At 51.3% G+C, this 19376-nt stretch overlaps 1 protein-coding gene across 4 annotated transcripts in view; it reads right to left on the bottom strand.

Annotated features, from left to right (window-relative positions):
- The window catches only part of LOC118229710 (unconventional myosin-IXb-like), a 42418-nt gene that overhangs the window by 3607 nt on the left and 19435 nt on the right, over positions 1 to 19376 (bottom strand). For 3 of the 4 annotated variants that reach the window (XM_035421956.1, XM_035421955.1, XM_035421957.1), the window contains 22 exons: positions 17372 to 17411; positions 16494 to 16592; positions 16214 to 16294; positions 15848 to 15958; positions 14948 to 15073; positions 14501 to 14650; positions 13831 to 13988; positions 12661 to 13092; positions 12289 to 12379; positions 10582 to 10788; positions 9528 to 9619; positions 8672 to 8772; positions 7482 to 7651; positions 6980 to 7087; positions 5978 to 6148; positions 5569 to 5607; positions 4482 to 4590; positions 3747 to 3820; positions 2816 to 3008; positions 1911 to 2039; positions 875 to 980; positions 191 to 322 (listed from right to left, as the gene is read on the bottom strand). In XM_035421956.1, coding sequence (XP_035277847.1) covers positions 191 to 322; positions 875 to 980; positions 1911 to 2039; positions 2816 to 3008; positions 3747 to 3820; positions 4482 to 4590; positions 5569 to 5607; positions 5978 to 6148; positions 6980 to 7087; positions 7482 to 7651; positions 8672 to 8772; positions 9528 to 9619; positions 10582 to 10788; positions 12289 to 12379; positions 12661 to 13092; positions 13831 to 13988; positions 14501 to 14650; positions 14948 to 15073; positions 15848 to 15958; positions 16214 to 16294; positions 16494 to 16592; positions 17372 to 17411 — 2919 coding nt within the window. The remainder of the gene's footprint in view (positions 1 to 190; positions 323 to 874; positions 981 to 1910; positions 2040 to 2815; positions 3009 to 3746; positions 3821 to 4481; positions 4591 to 5568; positions 5608 to 5977; positions 6149 to 6979; positions 7088 to 7481; positions 7652 to 8671; positions 8773 to 9527; positions 9620 to 10581; positions 10789 to 12288; positions 12380 to 12660; positions 13093 to 13830; positions 13989 to 14500; positions 14651 to 14947; positions 15074 to 15847; positions 15959 to 16213; positions 16295 to 16493; positions 16593 to 17371; positions 17412 to 19376) is intronic. The other variant, XM_035421958.1, reaches the window with a different exon arrangement.

Genomic DNA, 19376 nt, shown 5'->3' with positions numbered 1-19376 from the left:
TGTTACTGCTTATTACACAGAATGCTTATTACACTCTTATTCCAGTGTTTGTGGGGTTTGGGGGTGGGGTTGTGGGTGGGACTGTGGGGAGTGGGGTGCGGGGTGGTTTGTGAAATGAATGTAATGTGTGTGGGGCTGCAGAGGAACAGGGCAGGGTTATGGGCAGGGCTGTGTGGGGGTTGGGTCTCACATGGTGGTCTTCCCGATGTCGTTCATGCACATGAAGGGGTCAGAGGTATTGGGTGAGCGCAGGAGACAGGGGGCAAAGACGATGGCCAGCGAGTTGGAGGTCATGCGGTTGTGCTTCTCCTCTTTGGCCACTCTGGAACACATAAGAGGTGAATTATCACCTCGGACAACAAACAAGCAAGCAGACCAACCAACATTTCTGAGATTCTGTCACATGACCTAGTGAATCCAGCTACAGCAAGAGCCCTTCTCCACATTCCCCCCACAGAGCGCAAACACACTTCTGAGCAGTGGGAGATAATGAAGGCTACACTGTGGGAGATAATGAAGGCTGAGCAGTGGGAGATAATGAAGGCTGAGCAGTGGGAGGTAATGAAGGCTGTGCAGTGGGGCTAAGCAGTGGGAGGTAATGAAGACTGAGCAGTGGGAGATAATGAAGGCTGAGCAATAGGAGATAATGAAGGCTGAGCTGTGGGAGATAATGAAGACTGAGCTGAAGGAGATAATGAAGGCTGAGCAGTAGGAGATAATGAAGGCTGAGCTGTGGGAGATAATGAAGACTGAGCTGAAGGAGGTAATGAAGGCTGAGCAGTGGGGCTGAACAGTGGGAGATAATGAAGGCCGAGCAGTGGGAGATAATGAAGGCCGAGCTGTGGGAGATAATGAAGGCCGAGCTGTCTCGTACATGACCAGGTGGAAGAAGAGGCGCTCCAGAGTGTTGAAGTTGGCAGGAGGAAGCTGCTCCAGCACTTTGTATAATCGGCGCAGCTTCTCACGCTTTTCCGGCAGCTCTGGAGAGAGAGAACACACATCAATCCATCTGTCACATCCCTCCCTCTCTCCATCTTACAATCCATCTGTCACATCCCTCCCTCTCTCCATCTCACAATCCATCTGTCACATCCCTCCCTCTCTCCATCTCACAATCCATCTGTCACATCCCTCCCTCTCTCCATCTCACAATCCATTTGTCACATCCCTCCCTCTCCATCTCACAATCCATCAGACACTTCCCTCCCTCTCTCATCTCACAATCCATCTGTCACATCCCTCCCTCTCTCCATCTCACAATCCATCTGTCACATCCTTCCCTCTCTCATCTCACAGTCCACCAGTCACTTCCCTCCCTCTCATCATCTCTGTCTGCTTTCTCTTTCTCTCCACCTCTCTCTATTTCTCTATGTCTCCTTCTTCCTCCCTCACTCCCTCCTTTGCCTCTGGTTCTCCTCGACAGAACTGCCATTATTGATAAAAATTAAAGATTCCAGATGATGTTCGATCGACACATGATGCCCTCACAGCTTAAAAGTGTCCCTCCTGCTGCACAGGTAACATAACATAATGATGAGAACAGGCCATTCAGCCCAACAGTGCTTGCCATTTTTCTGACTAAATTGTACCTACTGCTCTGATTACCTACAGACTAGATAGTATCCAACACCTTATCAAGCCTGAAAATCTCCAGTTTCTGCCTCTGCTATGTGACCTGGCAGACTGTTCCACACCTTGACCTCTCTGCCTGAAAAAATTCTTCCTAATGTCTGCCAATTTCCATTCATGTCCCCTCCTTCTACCATTATAACTCAACTCAGACATCACATATTACAGTCATGTTCCTTAATCTGTTACATATAATTGGCCCACCCAAGCCCTGGCCACACCTGTGCAGCGAGTGACATGCCCTGGCCCCGCCCACACCTGCCGCTGGTGTGTGGACCTACCTACAGCCCGCAGGAAGTCATCATAGTGGGTGAAGGTCATCAGGGGGTCAGGAAGCTCCCTCAGCCACTTTTTCACCAGACTGGTGATGGTGTGGATGGGATAGTCCTCCAGGCAAACACTCTGCACGTCTGCTTACACACACACACACACACACACGCACACACACAAACATACACACATGCACACACACGCGCACACACATGCACACACACACGCACACACAAACATACACAGGCACGCACACATGTACACACACACACACACACACATACACACACACAAACACACGCGCACACACACACACGCACACACAAACATACACACATGCACACACACAAACACACACGCGCACACACACACGCACACACAAACATACACACATGCACACACACAACACACACACACACACACACACACACAAACATACACACACACAACACACACACACATACACACAGAGGCACGCACAGGTACGCACACATGTACACATACACACACACACATGCATACACACACACATTTCCATTAAACAAACACACATGGTGTTCAGTGGGTGTGCTCAGTGTGGTAGGCATGCTCAGTTTAAAAAAATTTTTTATTTAACCTTTATTTACCCAGGGTAGGTTCGTTGAGCACGGATGCTCTTTTGCAGCAACGCCCTGCTTCACACTCATACACATTCACACCTGGGTGGTGGGTATGCTCAGTGGAGTGGGCGTGCTCAGTAAGGTGGGTATGCTCAGTGAGGTGGGCGTGCTCAGTAACGTAGTTGTGCTCAGTGAGGTGGGTATGCTCAGTGGAGTGGGCGTGCTCAGTAAGGTGGGTGTGCTCAGTGGAGTGGGCGTGCTCAGTGAGGTGGGTGTGCTCAGTGGAGTGGGCGTGCTCAGTCAGTCAGAGTTCTCACCGCTGTCCAGCACCTGATGCAGCTCCCTGGCACGGCTCGCAGAGCCGGATTTCCGGTAGATGCCCTCGGTGTACAGCCCGTTCATCTCCACATGCCCCAACATCTTCTCCATGACGATGGGCACTGGGTTCGAGCTGCTGATCAGGAGGGACACTCGCACTCCAAACTGCAGAGTGTCAGTTTCACCGTCATACTGAAACACATGCAAACATTCACACAAATACAAATATGCACATGTATGTACTCATACATACAGACATGCACACAAATACACATACACAGGATTACACATGTACAGAAACACATAAAACTTTCACATGCGTGTACTCACATTAACAAACATATGCACGTACACATAAAATCAGAAACATGCATTTACAAACACATACAAACATAAACTCATGTACACACAAGGGATGTTAACAGTTAATCGGTTACCTGTCAATCATCAACAATCATCAACAAGATGATTAACACACTCACACACACACACATACTCTCACACTCACACACACACACACACATACTCTAACACTCACACACACACACATACTCACACACTCTCACACATACACACGCACACACACTCACTCACACACACACACACACTCAAACTCACAGACTCACACACACACACTCAAAAACACGCAAACACACACACACACGCACATGCACTCACACACACACTCACACTCACGCACACACACACATACAAACATGCACACATACTCACACACACACACACACATACATGCACACACAAACACACTCACACAAACATGCACACACACACACACACTTCTAGATGAGCTAGATGGACACTCTCCTAGCTTAAGACCGACAGTATGTGCTTTAATTCCTTTCAACAACAAAAATTTCATTGAAACCAAAGTATAAAAATAAGATTAATAAAATGTCCTTTTCAACTTACTTTCTTGGCGCAAAGGGTGGAACAGTCTGTGGAGATCTTTGACAAGCATTTCTTGTGACAAATCATTTTACAAGCTGAAAACAACAGAAAACAGTAAAAGTAAGAAGCGAAGATGGCAGTGGGCAGTGAGCAGTGTGGAATGGTTAGTGGGCAGTGGGCAGTGGGCAGTGTGGAGTGGGAAGTGGGCCATGTGGAGTGAGCAGTGGGCAGTGTGGAGTGGGCAGTGGGCCGTGTGGAGTGGGCAGTGAGCTGTGTGGAGTGGGCAGTGGGTAGTGTGAAGAGGGCAGTGGGCAATGTGGAGTGGGCAGTGTGGAGTGGGCCATGTGGAGTGTGGAGTGGGCAGTGAGCTGTGTGGAGTGGGCAGTGTGGAGTGGGCAGTGGGCAGTGAGCTGTGTGGAGTGGGCAGTGGGCAATGTGGAGTGGGCAGTGTGGAGTGGGCAGTGGGCAGAGTGGATTGGGCAGAGTGGAGTGGGCAGTGGGCAGTGAGCAGAGTGGAGTGGGCAGTGGGCAGTGTGGAGTGGGCAGTGGGCAGTGAGCAGAGTGGATTGGGCAGAGTGGAGTGGGCAGTGAGCTGTGTGGAGTGGGCAGTGGGCAGTGAGCTGTGTGGAGTGGGCAGTGTGGAGTGGGCAGTGGGCAATGTGGAGTGGGCAGTGGGCAATGTGGAGTGGGCAGTGAGCAGTGGAGTGGGCAGTGGGCAGTGTGGGGTATGCAGAGGCTGATGGGTAATGTACGTACAGCAGCACATGAAGGCCTTCTCCATGCCCCAGATGTAGGAGCCACACTGGTCACATGACTGCATGATGTTGACCTGATAGGTCCGGAGGGTGTGGTCAAGGACACTTTCCTAGGGAAGAGTTTGGGTTAATATCCAACATCAGGGACAACTCTCGCTGAGCATACAAACCCAGGGAAGGGGTCTGGTTGGACACCACAAATATTTACAGGATATTTGACACGTCCCTCAGCACATGGCATTTATACCTTTAATGCACATGTTCCACCTATAGCCAGATATTCAACTTACTCCAGGGTGCAACAGTAGAGGGTCACCTGAGAACAGACCCTGCACCCTCTGAGACACAAGCACAGTTCTCTAACCCATTATACAACACTTCACCAAGTACAAAGCAAACAAAAACATTCCTTTTCCCATGTGGATTAACTTTCACCAAAATATTCCCATCAAGCATGGAGCTGCGCTGGAGCTGCGATGGTGCACATGTAACATGGAGCTGCGCTGGTGCAGATATAACATGGAGCTGCGCTGGAGCTGCGCTGGTGCAGATATAACATGGAGCTGCACTGGAGCTGCGCTGGTGCAGATATAACATGGAGCTGCGCTGGAGCTGCGCTGGTGCAGATGTAACATGGAGCTGCGCTGGTGCAGATATAACATGGAGCTGCGCTGGTGCAGATGTAACATGGAGCTGCGCTGGTGCAGATATAACATGGAGCTGCGCTGGTGCAGATATAACATGGAGCTGCGCTGGAGCTGCGCTGGTGCAGATAAAACATGGAGCTGCGCTGGAGCTGCGCTGGTGCAGATATAACATGGAGCTGCGCTGGTGCTACGCTGGTGCAGATATAACATGGAGCTGCGCTGGAGCTGCGCTGGTGCAGATATAACATCGAGCTGCGCTGGAGCTGCGCTGGTGCAGATATAACATGGAACTGTGCTGGTGCAGATATAACATGGAGCTGCGTTGGAGCTGCGCTGGTGCAGATATATGAGGTGTCAGCCACACTGCTGCAGTTTATGAGAGCAGCTCTAGAACATTCCTTCAGCTCCACACCACCAGCCAGGGGCAGGTGCAGTACTTACAAACTTGTCTTTTGATGAACTCTTTTCTTTTTTTGAAGGCTGAAAAAAACACATTGAAAGAGGAAAACTGTGAGGCACTGAATTTTACAATATACTTTATTTTCTACGCAGACATGGCACTACCCTAGAGTATGCAGCCCTGCTTCACACCACTGCTACATATCCTAGAGTATGTAGCGCTGCTTCACAGTACTGCTACATATCCTAGCTGCCTGTTTCACACGTACAGTGAGGCTGGGACTGGAGATGGGTGCTACATTAATGAGCGGGGCTTATGCTCTGGGGCGGGGCTAATGCCCTGGGGCGGGGCTTATGCTCTGGGGCGGGGCTAATGCCCTGGGGCGGGGCTAATGCCCTGGGGCGGGGCTTATGCCCTGGGGCGGGGCTTATGCCCTGGGGCAGGGCACACCTTAGTGGGCAGGGAGTCCTCTCTCCGCATCTCCCCGCGAACGAAGCCATCCAGGACGGACTGGAACAGGTTCAACACCAGCTTGACCTCGGCCTCCTGCTTCTGTCCCGCCAGGCTGGTCACCTTGTCCTTATAGTTTCTCATCAGCCCTTTGTAGCGGATCTGTGGCTTCTGGGGGGGTTAGGGTTGGGGTTAGGGTTGGTTGGGGTGCTGTGTTTAAAATCATGGACAAGGACACGGCCTCTGCCACCACACTGAAAGAGCCCTTAACCAGGACAACATCACAAGAAGTGTAAATAAAGTGCAGACAGAATCTAAACAAGGAGGTCAAACCCCACCTCAAGAAGACTTATGCTGTGTTACAAACCTTATTCTTAAGTTCTGTCTAGAGCATAAAGCGGTTGCAGAAGTAAAAAGGTCATGTGACCAAGTGCATTCCAAACTCAAGAATGCAACAAGGCAAGAATGTGAGAGGTTCTTTTCGTGTTTTTGGAGGATGAAAAAACAAAGTGCGCTTCAATGCAGACTTTTCCACGCTTTCCCTTCTCAGTAGCCATTGCTTTTCTGTTCTGTATTTGAGGGCAAATAAGAACTTTTTCACTCAGCCAAGAATAATGGACAACAGAAGGCCGGAGGATTTTCTGTGAGTATATTTTATTTATCAATTTTTGTAGTATTGTTACTGGAGGTCAGTAGTGGTGATGTCAAAGTACAAGTACGTTTGAAAGTGAACAGATTTTAAGCATTCTTTCCCTTGATAAGTGTGGTCTTGTAAGTGTACCTGGAGGCATGATCTTACAGGAACATGAGAACACAGAACACAAGTATACAGTTTGGAACACAGCCCGAGGTTGAAGCCCACATATGTCCAGGGGTCAGGGGTCAACCTGTTGGTGTGTGCACACCGTGTTTTTCACATGAATGTAAGTGCAATTGTGTAAAGACGTGGCTCTGTTAGAGTCTGAGCGCTGGAACGGCTGAGGGAGAAGAGCACTCACTCACCGATAGGGAGTACATGCCCTTAATAGTCTCCCTAAACGCCATGGTGGCACTGAGGAAGATATTCTCTGCTGTAGAGAGCTGCTTGCCCCGAGAGCGAAGCTCATTCACCTATAGAGGGAGGGAGGGAGAGAGAGAGAGAGAGAGGGGGAGAGAGAGGGGGAGAGAGAGGGGGGAGGATTAGTTTACCTATGATGTTCATACTTAAAAGAGAAGCACAGTGAAGGCATTTTTAGAGACATCTGTAAGTGTGACATGCACTGATATGCATAATGTGCTTGTGACTTCACATCCATTGGATCTCACACATTTATATTTAATACTTACACCATTCATACTGTTACCCAGGATGTGCAAACCAGAAAAGGCTCATTTCATTTCTAAATAATGGGATTTGGGATGGAATTTTTCCATATTACCAAGGACCCACTCCAGTTTCAGGACCCCACATGGACGGCCCCCGGTCAGGCCCAGCCTGGTTTCTGAGGACCATGGTTGGCCCTACCTGGTTGCCGAGGAACTCATCCAGGTGCCAGAGCTCGCTGGTGCTAGTGATCTCACGCTCCAGGGACGCGTTCCACTGCTCGGAGACGCGGGTGGCGCGGCTGATCCGGATGGAGGGGTTCCGGCGGCTGTGCCCACTGGAGGGCCGAAGGGGGGCAGCAGGACTCCAACCTGTGGAGGGGGGCACAACCTTTAACCACACCCACGGCAACTCCACCCTGACACCTACAACAACCTCACCCTGTCACCTACACCAACCTCACCCTGACACCTACACCCACAGCAACCCCACCCTGTCACATACACCAACAGCAACTCCACCCTGACACAAACAGCAACCTCACCCTGTCATCTACACCAACAGCAACTCCACCCTGACACCTACAACAACCTCACCCTGTCACCTACACCAACCTCACCCTGACACCTACAACAACCTCACTCTGACACCTACACCAACCTCACCCTGACACCTACACCCACAGCAACCCCACCCTGTCACCTACAACAACCTCACCCTGTCACCTACACCAACCTCACCCTGACACCTACACCCACGGCAACTCCACCCTGACATCTACACCCACGGCAACTCCACCCTGACACCTACAACAACCTCACCCTGTCATCTACACCAACAGCAACTCCACCCTGACACCTACAACAACTTCACCCTGTCATCTACACCAACAGCAACTCCACCCTGACATCTACAACAACCTCACCCTGTCACCTACACCAACCTCACCCTGACACCTACACCCACAGCAACCCCGCCCTTTATCCTACAGCAACCCCATCCTGTCACCTAGACCTACAGCAACTCCACCCTGACACCTACAACAACCTCACCCTGTCACCTACACCAACCTCACCCTGACACCTACACCAACAGATACTCTACCCTGACACCTATACCTACAGCGACCTCACCCTGTCACCTACAGCAACTCCACCCTGTCACCTACACCCAAGGCAACTCCACCTGGTCACCTACACCCAAGGCAACTCCATCTGGTCATCTACACCAAAGGCAACTCTACCCTGTCACTTACACCCAAGGAAACTCCACCTGGTCACCTGTACCTACAGCAACTACACCCATTCACCCCCATTGCTCAGTTACCCCACCCCATTAATCAGTTACCCCACCCCCATTTGCCGAATTACCCCACCCCATTGCTCAGTTACCCAGCCCTCTGGCCTGCGTTGGGGTCACAGCAGGTTCCACAGGCCTGTGGTGCAGCTCTCTGTTGGTTCGTTTCCTCAGAAGACGACTCAGAAAACCTGGCCTGTGAGCACAGGGTCCGTATTAAAACACACACACTGTACACATTCACTCACACACACACACACATACACACTGTACACACCCACTCACACACACATACACACACTGTACACACCCACTCACACACACACATACACACTGTACACACCCACACACACATACACACTGTACACACCCACTCACCCACACACATACACACTGTACACACCCACTCACCCACACACATACACACTGTACACATACACACACACATACACACTGTACACACCCACTCACACACACATACACACACTGTACACACACACATACACACACTGTACACACACACATACACACTGTACACACCCACTCACACACACACATACACACTGTACACACCCACTCACACACACACACACACACATACACATACGCACACAGACACACATAATGTAAATGGTAAATGGTAAATGGACTGCGTTTATATAGCGCTTTTATCCAAAGCGCTTTACAATTGATGCCTCTCATTCGCCAGAGCAGTTAGGGGTTAGGTGTCTTGCTCAGGGACACTTCGACACGCCCAGGGCGGGGTTTGAACCGGCAACCCTCCGACTGCCAGACAATCGGTCTTACCTCCTGAGCTATGTCGCCCCTATGTATGTAATGTAGACACACAGACACACACACAGGCACGCAGACACAGATGTACACACACATACGCACACAGACACACAGGACAGATCTCTGAAGCATGGCTTGATTGGTTGGGGGTCATACCTTCCTGGGCTGACTGGTGAACTCCCACTGGACCTCCTCCTGGGGATCGTGACCTTTGAGCTTTCAGGAGTTGCTTCTGGCAGGGACTTGGTCTTAAAGAAAAAAAGAAAAAGTCCTACAGTTAGAATTTGGCCTTGAAATAAAAAAACATCACTTTCAACAGTTAAAGTTAAAAAAAACAGCTAACTTATAGAAACCAATCATCACTGTGCAAGTCAGATGCAGGGAAGCAGGGAATAACAGTGAGAGGAAGAGGAGGGAGAGAGAGAATGAAAGCAGCACAAGGTGCAGCTTTCTGACAGGCATCAGGTGTGTCTCATGCATCACCGTGAAACCTGCAACCCCACTGCTGCCCCAATACACCCCATCAGCCCCCACCCCACCACCCCGAGCACTCAGATCATTTCGTGTTCATCGCGGCTTCCCCCGATTGGTTAGGAACCCCTCCCATGCACCATACCCTGAAGCCACGTACCACCAACCTGAACTTTGACCTTTTTTGCAGGTGTGTTTGGGTATTTTCTGTCCCTGACTACAGAGTTGCTAGGTGTGTTTACTCTCAACGCACAGTCAGGACAGGCATACCATGTCCCCACATGGCCCCCTAATTTCACATGAGGGGGACAGGCTAGTCACTAGCCACAGGGCTTCTCCTGCCCTGATCACCGCCTCCTTCTCGCTCGGGCAAGGCTGAGAGCAGCAGGCAGAAGTGTTTTTGGAGGTGGGACTAATGATGGCTGCAGCATCCCAGAATGCACTACAGTAGGTGAGGGATAATGATGTAGTAAGGGGGAGGAACTGATGGGAAAGTGAGGCCCAACCAGAGCCTGATTAGTTAGACCTGCGGATCAGGTCAGTGCATTGGGAGGTGTCTATCTGGGGGGGCGGGTGTCTGACTAAAGTAAGACAAAAAAGGTCAGAAACCACGTGGAGCGCCCGGCCCCGGGGAGAGGGGAGGGGCTTGGGAGGGGCCGGGGCGGAGCCACGGTGGGTTTCTCTGGGCTGCGTTAGTCTGGGCAGCACATGCAGGGCTGGCGGCGCTCGGTCGCGGTACCTGCACGCAGGGCTTGGAGTGTGGCAGCCCATCGGGCTCGCTGTGGGAGGGGGGGTTGGGCTTGCCAGAGGGGGCAGGGCTGATGGGTGGCAGGGGGAAGGTCCAGCACTCTGCGTCCTCCAGCGCCACACTCTTAAACATCAGGCCGCTACGCGCATGAGCGAGGCGCCGTTTACGCTTCGACCGCCGGCGAAGACGCACACGCACCTGTGGCACCATAGAGACGGGCCACACACACCGTCAGGAGCCCGGACAACACCCAGAGCTAATCCTGATCCCGCCCAGAACCCTCCCAACTCCATCCAGAACCCTCCCTACCCCACCCAAATCTATCCCCACCCCACCCCACCCAGATCTGTTCGGACCCTTCCCAGATCGATCATAAACCCCGCCCAGTACTCTCTCGACCCCATCCAGATCCATCCCCACCCGACCCAGATCTATCATCAACCTCACCCAGAACCCTCTCGACCCCATCCAGATCCATCCCCACCCAACCCAGATCTATCCCGACCCTGCCCAGATCTATTCGAACCCCGCCCACAGGAATGTGGGACATAAGTAGGGGAGGTGTGACGAACAATTTAGACAGAGCTGCTTTTTGAAAATAAGTCTGTTATTCTTGTCAATTGACTGGGAGATAAGGATGTAAGTTTGGGGAGATGATGGAGACAGGGAGATGGGGATGTAAGTTTAGGGGGATGATGGAGACTGGGAGATGGGGTTGTAAGTTTAGGGGAATGATGGAGACTGGGAGATGGGGTTGTAAGTTTGGGGAGATGATGGAGACTGGGAGATGGGGATGTTGGTTTGGGGAGATGAGGGAGACTGGGAGATGGGGATGTTGGTTTGGGGAGATGAGGGAGACAGGGAGATGGGGATGTTGGTTTGGGGAGATGATGGAGACTGGGAGATGGGAATGTTGGTTTGGGGGGATGATGGAGACTGGGAGATGGGGATGTTAGTTTGGGGAGATGATGGAGACTGGGAGATGGGGATGTTGGTTTGGGGAGATGAGGGAGACTGGGAGATGGGGATGTTGGTTTGGGGAGATGAGGGAGACTGGGAGATGGGGATGTTGGTTTGGGGAGATGAGGGAGACAGGGAGATGGGGATGTTGGTTTGGGGAGATGATGGAGACTGGGAGATGGGAATGTTGGTTTGGGGAGATGATGGAGACTGGGAGATGGGGATGTAAGTTTGGGGAGATGAGGGAGACAGGGAGATGGGGATGTTGGTTTGGGGGGGATGAGGGAGACCGGGAGATGGGGATGTTGGTTTGGGGAGATGATGGAGACTGGGAGATGGGGATGTTAAGTTTGGGGAGATGATGGAGACTGGGAGATGGGGATGTTGGTTTGGGGGGATGAGGGAGACTGGGAGATGGGGATGTTGGTTTGGGGGGATGAGGGAGACTGGGAGATGGGGATGTTGGTTTGGGGAGATGATGGAGACTGGGAGATGGGAATGTTGGTTTGGGGAGATGAGGGAGACTGGGAGATGGGGATGTTGGTTTGGGGAGATGATGGAGACCGGGAGATGGGGATGTTGGTTTGGGGAGATGATGGAGACCGGGAGATGGGGATGTTGGTTTGGGGAGATGAGGGAGACTGGGAGATGGGGATGTTGGTTTGGGGAGATGATGGACTGGGAGATGGGGATGTTGGTTTGGGGAGATGATGGACTGGGAGATGGGGTGCTTGGTACCTCTTCCGTAGATTTTTCAGTAGCTGGGCTGTCAGACTCAGAGGAGCTGAGTGTGGAAACGTTGTCCAGAGACAAGGAGAGACCGCGAGACCTGAAACGAAACGATTCACCATGTAAAAATGAGATATAGAGAAATAAATGAGAAATAAACAACACAAACAAGAAAAAATAAAAGATGAATAAATTATGCAACTAAATAGTAATATGCAATCAATTAATCTGTAAATAAAGGTGAGACAGGTGAGGGGAGACAGGTGAGGGGAGACAGGTGAGGGGAGACAGGTGAAGTGAGACAGGTGAGGGGAGACAGGTGAGGGGAGACAGGTGAAGTGAGACAGGTGAGGGGAGACAGGTGAGGGGAGACAGGTGTACATTAAGTCTTCGGTCCGTTTGTCCTTCAGGTTGAGGATCTGAGGGCTGGAGTCCAGGAAGCCTCCCTCACTCCTTCTCTCCCTCCATTTGGCGGCCTTTTTCTTCATGGCGGTATGCTTGTAGTAGCGCTGCAGGGTACCAGGGGAGGCAGGGCAGGGAGGGCCATCCATCTCTCCCCTCTTCTTCCCCTCCTCCTTCTCCAGCTGTGCTGCTCTGGTCTCTGCTGCATTGGTGGCCCCCTGACCTTTGACCTGTGGAGGGGGCGGGGCCTCGTACCCCAGGCTGTCTTGCCGCTGGAGTTCCTTCCCCTCTGGGGTCCTCTGGGAGGTAGAGGCCTTTTGGAGTGGTGGGGATCTGGCCATGCCTACCTCTCCGGGCTCCGCCCCCTTATCCTGAGCCCCACCCTCCTGCTCATTCTTCAGGTACTGGCACCTAGAACATACAGCTGGGTTCAGCAACCTTGACCCTTGACCCCTGACCCTGTCATCCATAGTCATGGGCTGCGTCCAAAATCACATAGTATAAATATATAGTATGTACTACATACTGTCATTCAGTGCACTTATTTATTTATTTTAGTTTTTAACCTTTACTTTACCAGGAAAACCTCATTGAGATTAAAAATCTATTTAGCAAAAGTGTCCTGGCCAAGAGAGGCAGCAGTGGCAAGCGAACCGAATCACAACTCACATGTCTGCTAATGTTATTCGCTCGCTCTGTCGACTCGTTAGCAAACCAGCTAACATTTAACTCGGTAAAAATGCCAAAAGCAAAATTAAAGTGTGGGTGTATTTTAACCCAGATATTGGTATTCATATCTCTGCTGGTGTCGGTGCTGGTATCAGTGCTGATGTCAGTTCTGATGCCAGTATTTATGTCTGTGCTGGTGTCTGTGCTGGGGGGCGACATAGCTCAGGAGGTAAGAGCGGTTGTCTGGCAATCGGAGGGTTGCCGGTTCGATCCCCACCCTGGGCGTGTCGAAGTGTCCCTGAGCAAGACACCTAATCCCTAATTGCTCTAGTGAATGAGAGGCATCAACTGTAAAGCACTTTGGATAAAAGCGCTATAAAAATGCAGTCCATTTACCATTTACCACGTGCTGGTGTCTGTGCTGGTGTCAGTATTTATGTCTGTGCTGGTGTCAGTGCTGGTGTGTTGCTATGGCAGTACCTCCGTCGTGCTGAGCTGGCCCTCACCAGAGCCTGCATCTTGATGATGCTGGCGCGCTGCTTTAGGTACCCCGCCCGCTGCTGGGACCCGCGCCACAGCGCCTGGATCATGGCAGCTGCCTGGTGACGGCTCTCCTCGCTGATGCCCCGCCACCATCGCTGCGGCAGAGACCAGTCATCGCTCAGAATCTGCCCCAGCCTGGGGTACATCAGAGTGAACACTAACACCTCACTCAGAATCTGCCCCAGCCTGGGGTACATCAGAGTGAACACTAACACCTCACTCAGAATCTGCCCCAGCCTGGGGTACATCAGAGTGAACACTAACACCTCACTCAGAATCTGCCCCAGCCTGGGGTACATCAGAGTGAACACTAACACCTCACTCAGAATCTGCCCCAGCCTGGGGTACATCAGAGTGAACACTAACACCTCACTCAGAATCTGCCCCAGCCTGGGGTACATCAGAGTGAACACTAACACCTCACTCAGAATCTGCCCCAGCCTGGGGTACATCAGAGTGAACACTAACACCTCACTCAGAATCTGCCCCAGCCTGGGGTACATCAGAGTGAACACTAACACCTCACTCAGAATCTGCTGGGTAATGCACATGTGCAGGTACTACAGCAGTGCAAGAACAGAAAGGATGCTGGGAAACATCCATGTACCTGGATAATGATGGCCGCCACCCTCTTGCGTTGGAACTCCCTCCTCTCGTGTCTTGCGCGGTACCAGCGCTGCAGCACGACGATCATGCGCTGCAGCTCCAAACTCTGCCTCTCCTGCAGCATCTGCCACTGCGCCGCCCGCAGGAGCACCTGCGGGGGGGGGGGGGGGGGGGGGGGGGGGACGCATGTTTACACAGGCAACAACATGGGAGCCAGAGAGATATGCTTCATGTGAACAAGGTTTTAAATAATTAATCAGGCGGCAAAGACAGAACACAATTATAACACAGACCAGGACCCCTCCCCGTGCTGATCCAGCGCATATCAAGTACAAGAGGAAGCAGACAGGCCTGAGGCTGGGGTGAGCGGTTAGGAACGAAGCCCCTTCATAAGGTCTCTGTCACATGGAGGGTTTCGGGTTAGGAGGGCCCGTGGGGGCTGTGGCACCTTGGTTTTGCCGATCTGATAGGTGGAGGAGTCCAAGCCGGCCTCCTGTAGCAGGGCCAGGATGTCTCTCTGGGGCTCAGCTGCACGAGCTTTGGGCAGCAGCACCTGGAACGTCTCTGTGAACTCCTATAAACACAAACACACAAACCCTGCAAACCCCTATAGACACAAACACAGAGACCCTGCAAACCCCTATAGACACAAACACACAAACCCTGCAAACTCCTATAGACACAAACACACAAACCCTGCAAACTCCTATAGACACAAACACACAAACCCTGCAAACCCCTATAAACACAAACACAGAGACCTGGCAAACCCCTATAGACACAAACACAGAGACCCTGCAAACCCCTATAGACACAAACACACAAACCCTGCAAACCCCTATAGACACAAATACAAAGACCCTGAAAACTCCTAGCTGCCCCATCCACCTGTAGCAGCTAGACCCACCCACCTGCAGCAGCTAGACCCACCCACCTGTAGCCGCTAGACCCACCCACCTGCAGCAGCTAGACCCACCCACCTGTAGCCGCTAGACCCACCCACCTGTAGCCGCTAGACCCACCCACCTGCAGCAGCTAGACCCACCCACCTGTAGCCGCTAGACCCACCCACCTGCAGCAGCTAGACCCACCCACCTGCAGCAGCTAGACCCACCCACCTGCAGCAGCTAGACCCATCCACCTGCAGCTGCTAGACCCACCCACCTGCAGCAGCTAGACCCACCCACCTGCAGCAGCTAGACCCATCCACCTGCAGCTGCTAGACCCACCCACCTGCAGCAGCTAGACCCACCCACCTGCAGCAGCTAGACCCACCCACCTGTAGCTGCTAGACCCACCCACCTGTAGCCGCTAGACCCACCCACCTGTAGCTGCTAGACCCACCCACCTGGAAGGTGAACTTGGCGCTGTATCCTGCCTTCTGCATGCGCACTGTCTGCAGCAGGCCTGAGTACTGCAGCTGGGCCAGAACCAGCTCATCATCGAAGCACATCTCCTTCTGCAGGGACACGCACACACACACACAGAAACACACACACACACACACACACGCATGCATGCATGCACGCACGCATGCACACACACCGCACCGCACACACACACACACCGCACGCACACACACGCACGTGCACACACACAGGCATAGGTGAATAGGTATGGGTGTATAAGCATGGGTGTTTGGGTACAGGTATAGGTGAATAGGCATGGGTGTAAAAGTATTGGTGTTTGGTTACAGGTAGAGGTGAATAGGTACCTTCTCAGCATTGGAGCGGATGCACTGGATAAAGAAAGGATGGGCTCGCTTCAGAGTCTGCAGGAGTTTACACAGGGACACCTGCAGGGGGTACACAGCACAGCTGTCACTCACACATTCAGCCACACCCATAGGGACACCTGCAGGGGGTACACAGCACAGCTGTCACTCACACATTCAGCCACACCCATAGGGACACCTGCAGGGGGTACACAGCACAGCTGTCACTCACACACTCAGCCACACCCACAGGGACACCTTGTCAGGCAGGGAACCTCACCTGGAACTGGGCACTGGTGCAGGGCATGTGCAGGGGCATGGTGGGGTCACGCAGCGTCAAACCCACAATGCACTGCAGGGAGCGCGTGCTAATCAGATTCTGCAAAACAGCACACAGTATCAGCAGCCACACACATGCACACACACACACACTGATACACACACACGCACACACACACACACACTCTGATACACACAGACTCACACACTCACACACTGATACACACACACACACTCACACACTGGTACACACACACACACACTGATACACACACACTCACACACTGATACACACACACACTCTCTGATACACACAGACTCACACACTCACACACACACATGCACTCACACAGATACACACAGACTGACACACTGAGACACACACTCACACACACACTCACAGATACACACACACACACTCACACACTGATAGACACATACACACTCACACACTGACACACAGACAGACACACTGATACACACACATGCACTCACACAGATACACACAGACTGACACACTGAGACACACACTCACAGATACACACACTGATAGACATACACACTCACACAATGACACACAGATTTACACACTGATACACACACACACTGATACACACACACTCACACACTGATACACACAGACTGACACACTGATACATGCACACTCACACACGGATACACACACACACACACACTCACACATTGATACACACAGACTGACACACTGATACACACACACTCACACACAGATACATACACACACACACACACACACACACACACACTGTCAGTTCTGTCACTCAGTGGGTAAATGGCTCAGGTTAAGTGTGTATTAATAAATGTGCTGTGTTGAGAAGGGTGGGCGTGTCCAGACCTTACCTTGGGAATGATCTGCTTCTGCCTGTTGCCTTTACTCTTCCTGTGGGGGGGGGGGGGGGGGGGGGGGAGAGAGCTGACCGTGAGCAGCAAGGCAGGCCACACCTCTATAACCCTAACCCTAAGCCACTGCCTACTGACTGGCCTGTACCTTAACCTTAACCCAAACCCTTACCCACTGCCTACTGACTGGCCTGAACCTTAACCCTAACTCTAAACCACTGCACACCTACTGGCCTGAACCTTAACCCTAACCCTTACCCACTGCCTACTGACTGGCCTGAACCTTAACCCTAACTCTAAACCACTGCACACCTACTGGCCTGAACCTTAACCCTAACCCTAACCCACTGCCTACTGACTGGCCTGTACCTTAACCCTAACTCTAAACCACTGCACACCTACTGGCCTGAACCTTAACCCTAACCCTAACCCACTGCCTTCTGACTGGCCTGAACCTTAACGTTAACCTTAACCCACTGCCTCCTGACTGGCCTGAACTTGAACCTTAACCTTAACCCACTGCCTACTGACTGGCCTGAACCTTAACCCTAACTCTAAACCACTGCACACCTACTGGCCTGAACCTTAACCCTAACCCTAACCCACTGCCTACTGACTGGCCTGTACCTTAACCCTAACTCTAAACCACTGCACACCTACTGGCCTGAACCTTAACCCTAACCCTAACCCACTGCCTTCTGACTGGCCTGAACCTTAACCATAACCCTAACCCTTACCCACTGCCTACTGACTGGCCTGAACCTTAACCTTAACCTTATCCCTTACCCACTGCCTACTGACTGGCCTGAACCTTAACCTTAACCTTATCCCTTACCCACTGCCTACTGACTGGCCTGAATAGAGACACATCTCCAGTCCTGGCCTATGGTGCAGCAAGCGGGGCAGCACCCTCTTACCTACAGTGCTATGAAAAGGTATTTTCATCCTTCCTGATTTCCTCTATTATTGCATATTTGTCACACTGAATAGTTTGATTTCAGATCTTAAGACAAAAGCAATAAAGGGAACTTGAGTAAACACAAGACACATTTTTAAAATAATTTCATTTAATGAAAAATGTTATCAAACACTCATTTCACTAATGTGAAAAATGAATTGCCCCCCTAAGCTTAATAATTGGTTGCACCACCTTTAGCAGCAATAATTGCAACTAAACGCTTCCTATAATTTGATATCAGTCTTTCATATTGCTGTAGACGAATTTTAGCCCACTTTTTGCAGAACTGCTTTAATTCAGGCAAACTGGTAGGGTTGGGGTTAGTTCAGATATGAACTGCTCGTTTCTGGTCCTGCCACAGCATTTCTATTGCGCTCAAGTCAGGACTTTGACATGGCCAGTCCAAAACTTAAATTTAGTTTCTTTTCAGCCATTCAGATGTGGACTTGCTTTTGTGTTTTGAATCACTGTCCTGCTGCATAACCAAATTATTCTTCAGCTTCAGGTCACGGACAGATGACCATACATTCTCCTTAAGAGTTTTCTGGTACAGAGCAGAATTCAGGGTTCCTAAAATGATGGCCAGTCGTCCAGATCCCATCACAGCAAAGCATCCCCACACCATCACACTTCCAGTGTGTTTGGCAGTTGGTATGATGTTTTTACTAGCTTAAGTGCTGTACTTGCTTGCTTTACACCAGACATAATGGGACCAGTGTTGTCTAAAAGTTCCACTTCTGACTCATCTGTTCATAGAACAATATCCTAAAAGGCTTGGAGATCATCCAGGGGCTTTTCTGTGAATGTGAGATGAGCATTGATGTTTATCTTGATTAGCAGTGTTTTCTGTCAAGATACTCTCCCATAAATTCCACTCTTGCCCAGTCTCTTTCTTATTATGTGGTCATGAACACTGACCTTAGCTGAGGCTAGAGAGGCCTGCAGTTCTTTAGGGGATCTTTTGTGACTTCCTGGATGAGTTGTCGCTGCACCCTTGGCAGGACAGCCACTCCTGGTTCCCCATTGGAAATAATGACTCTCACTGCG

The sequence above is a fragment of the Anguilla anguilla genome, chromosome 6 (genome assembly GCF_013347855.1).
Source record: "Anguilla anguilla isolate fAngAng1 chromosome 6, fAngAng1.pri, whole genome shotgun sequence".
NCBI lineage: Eukaryota > Metazoa > Chordata > Actinopteri > Anguilliformes > Anguillidae > Anguilla > Anguilla anguilla.
The sequence above is the reverse complement of the archived record's forward strand: the minus strand, read 5'-3'. Positions and strand labels throughout refer to the sequence as shown.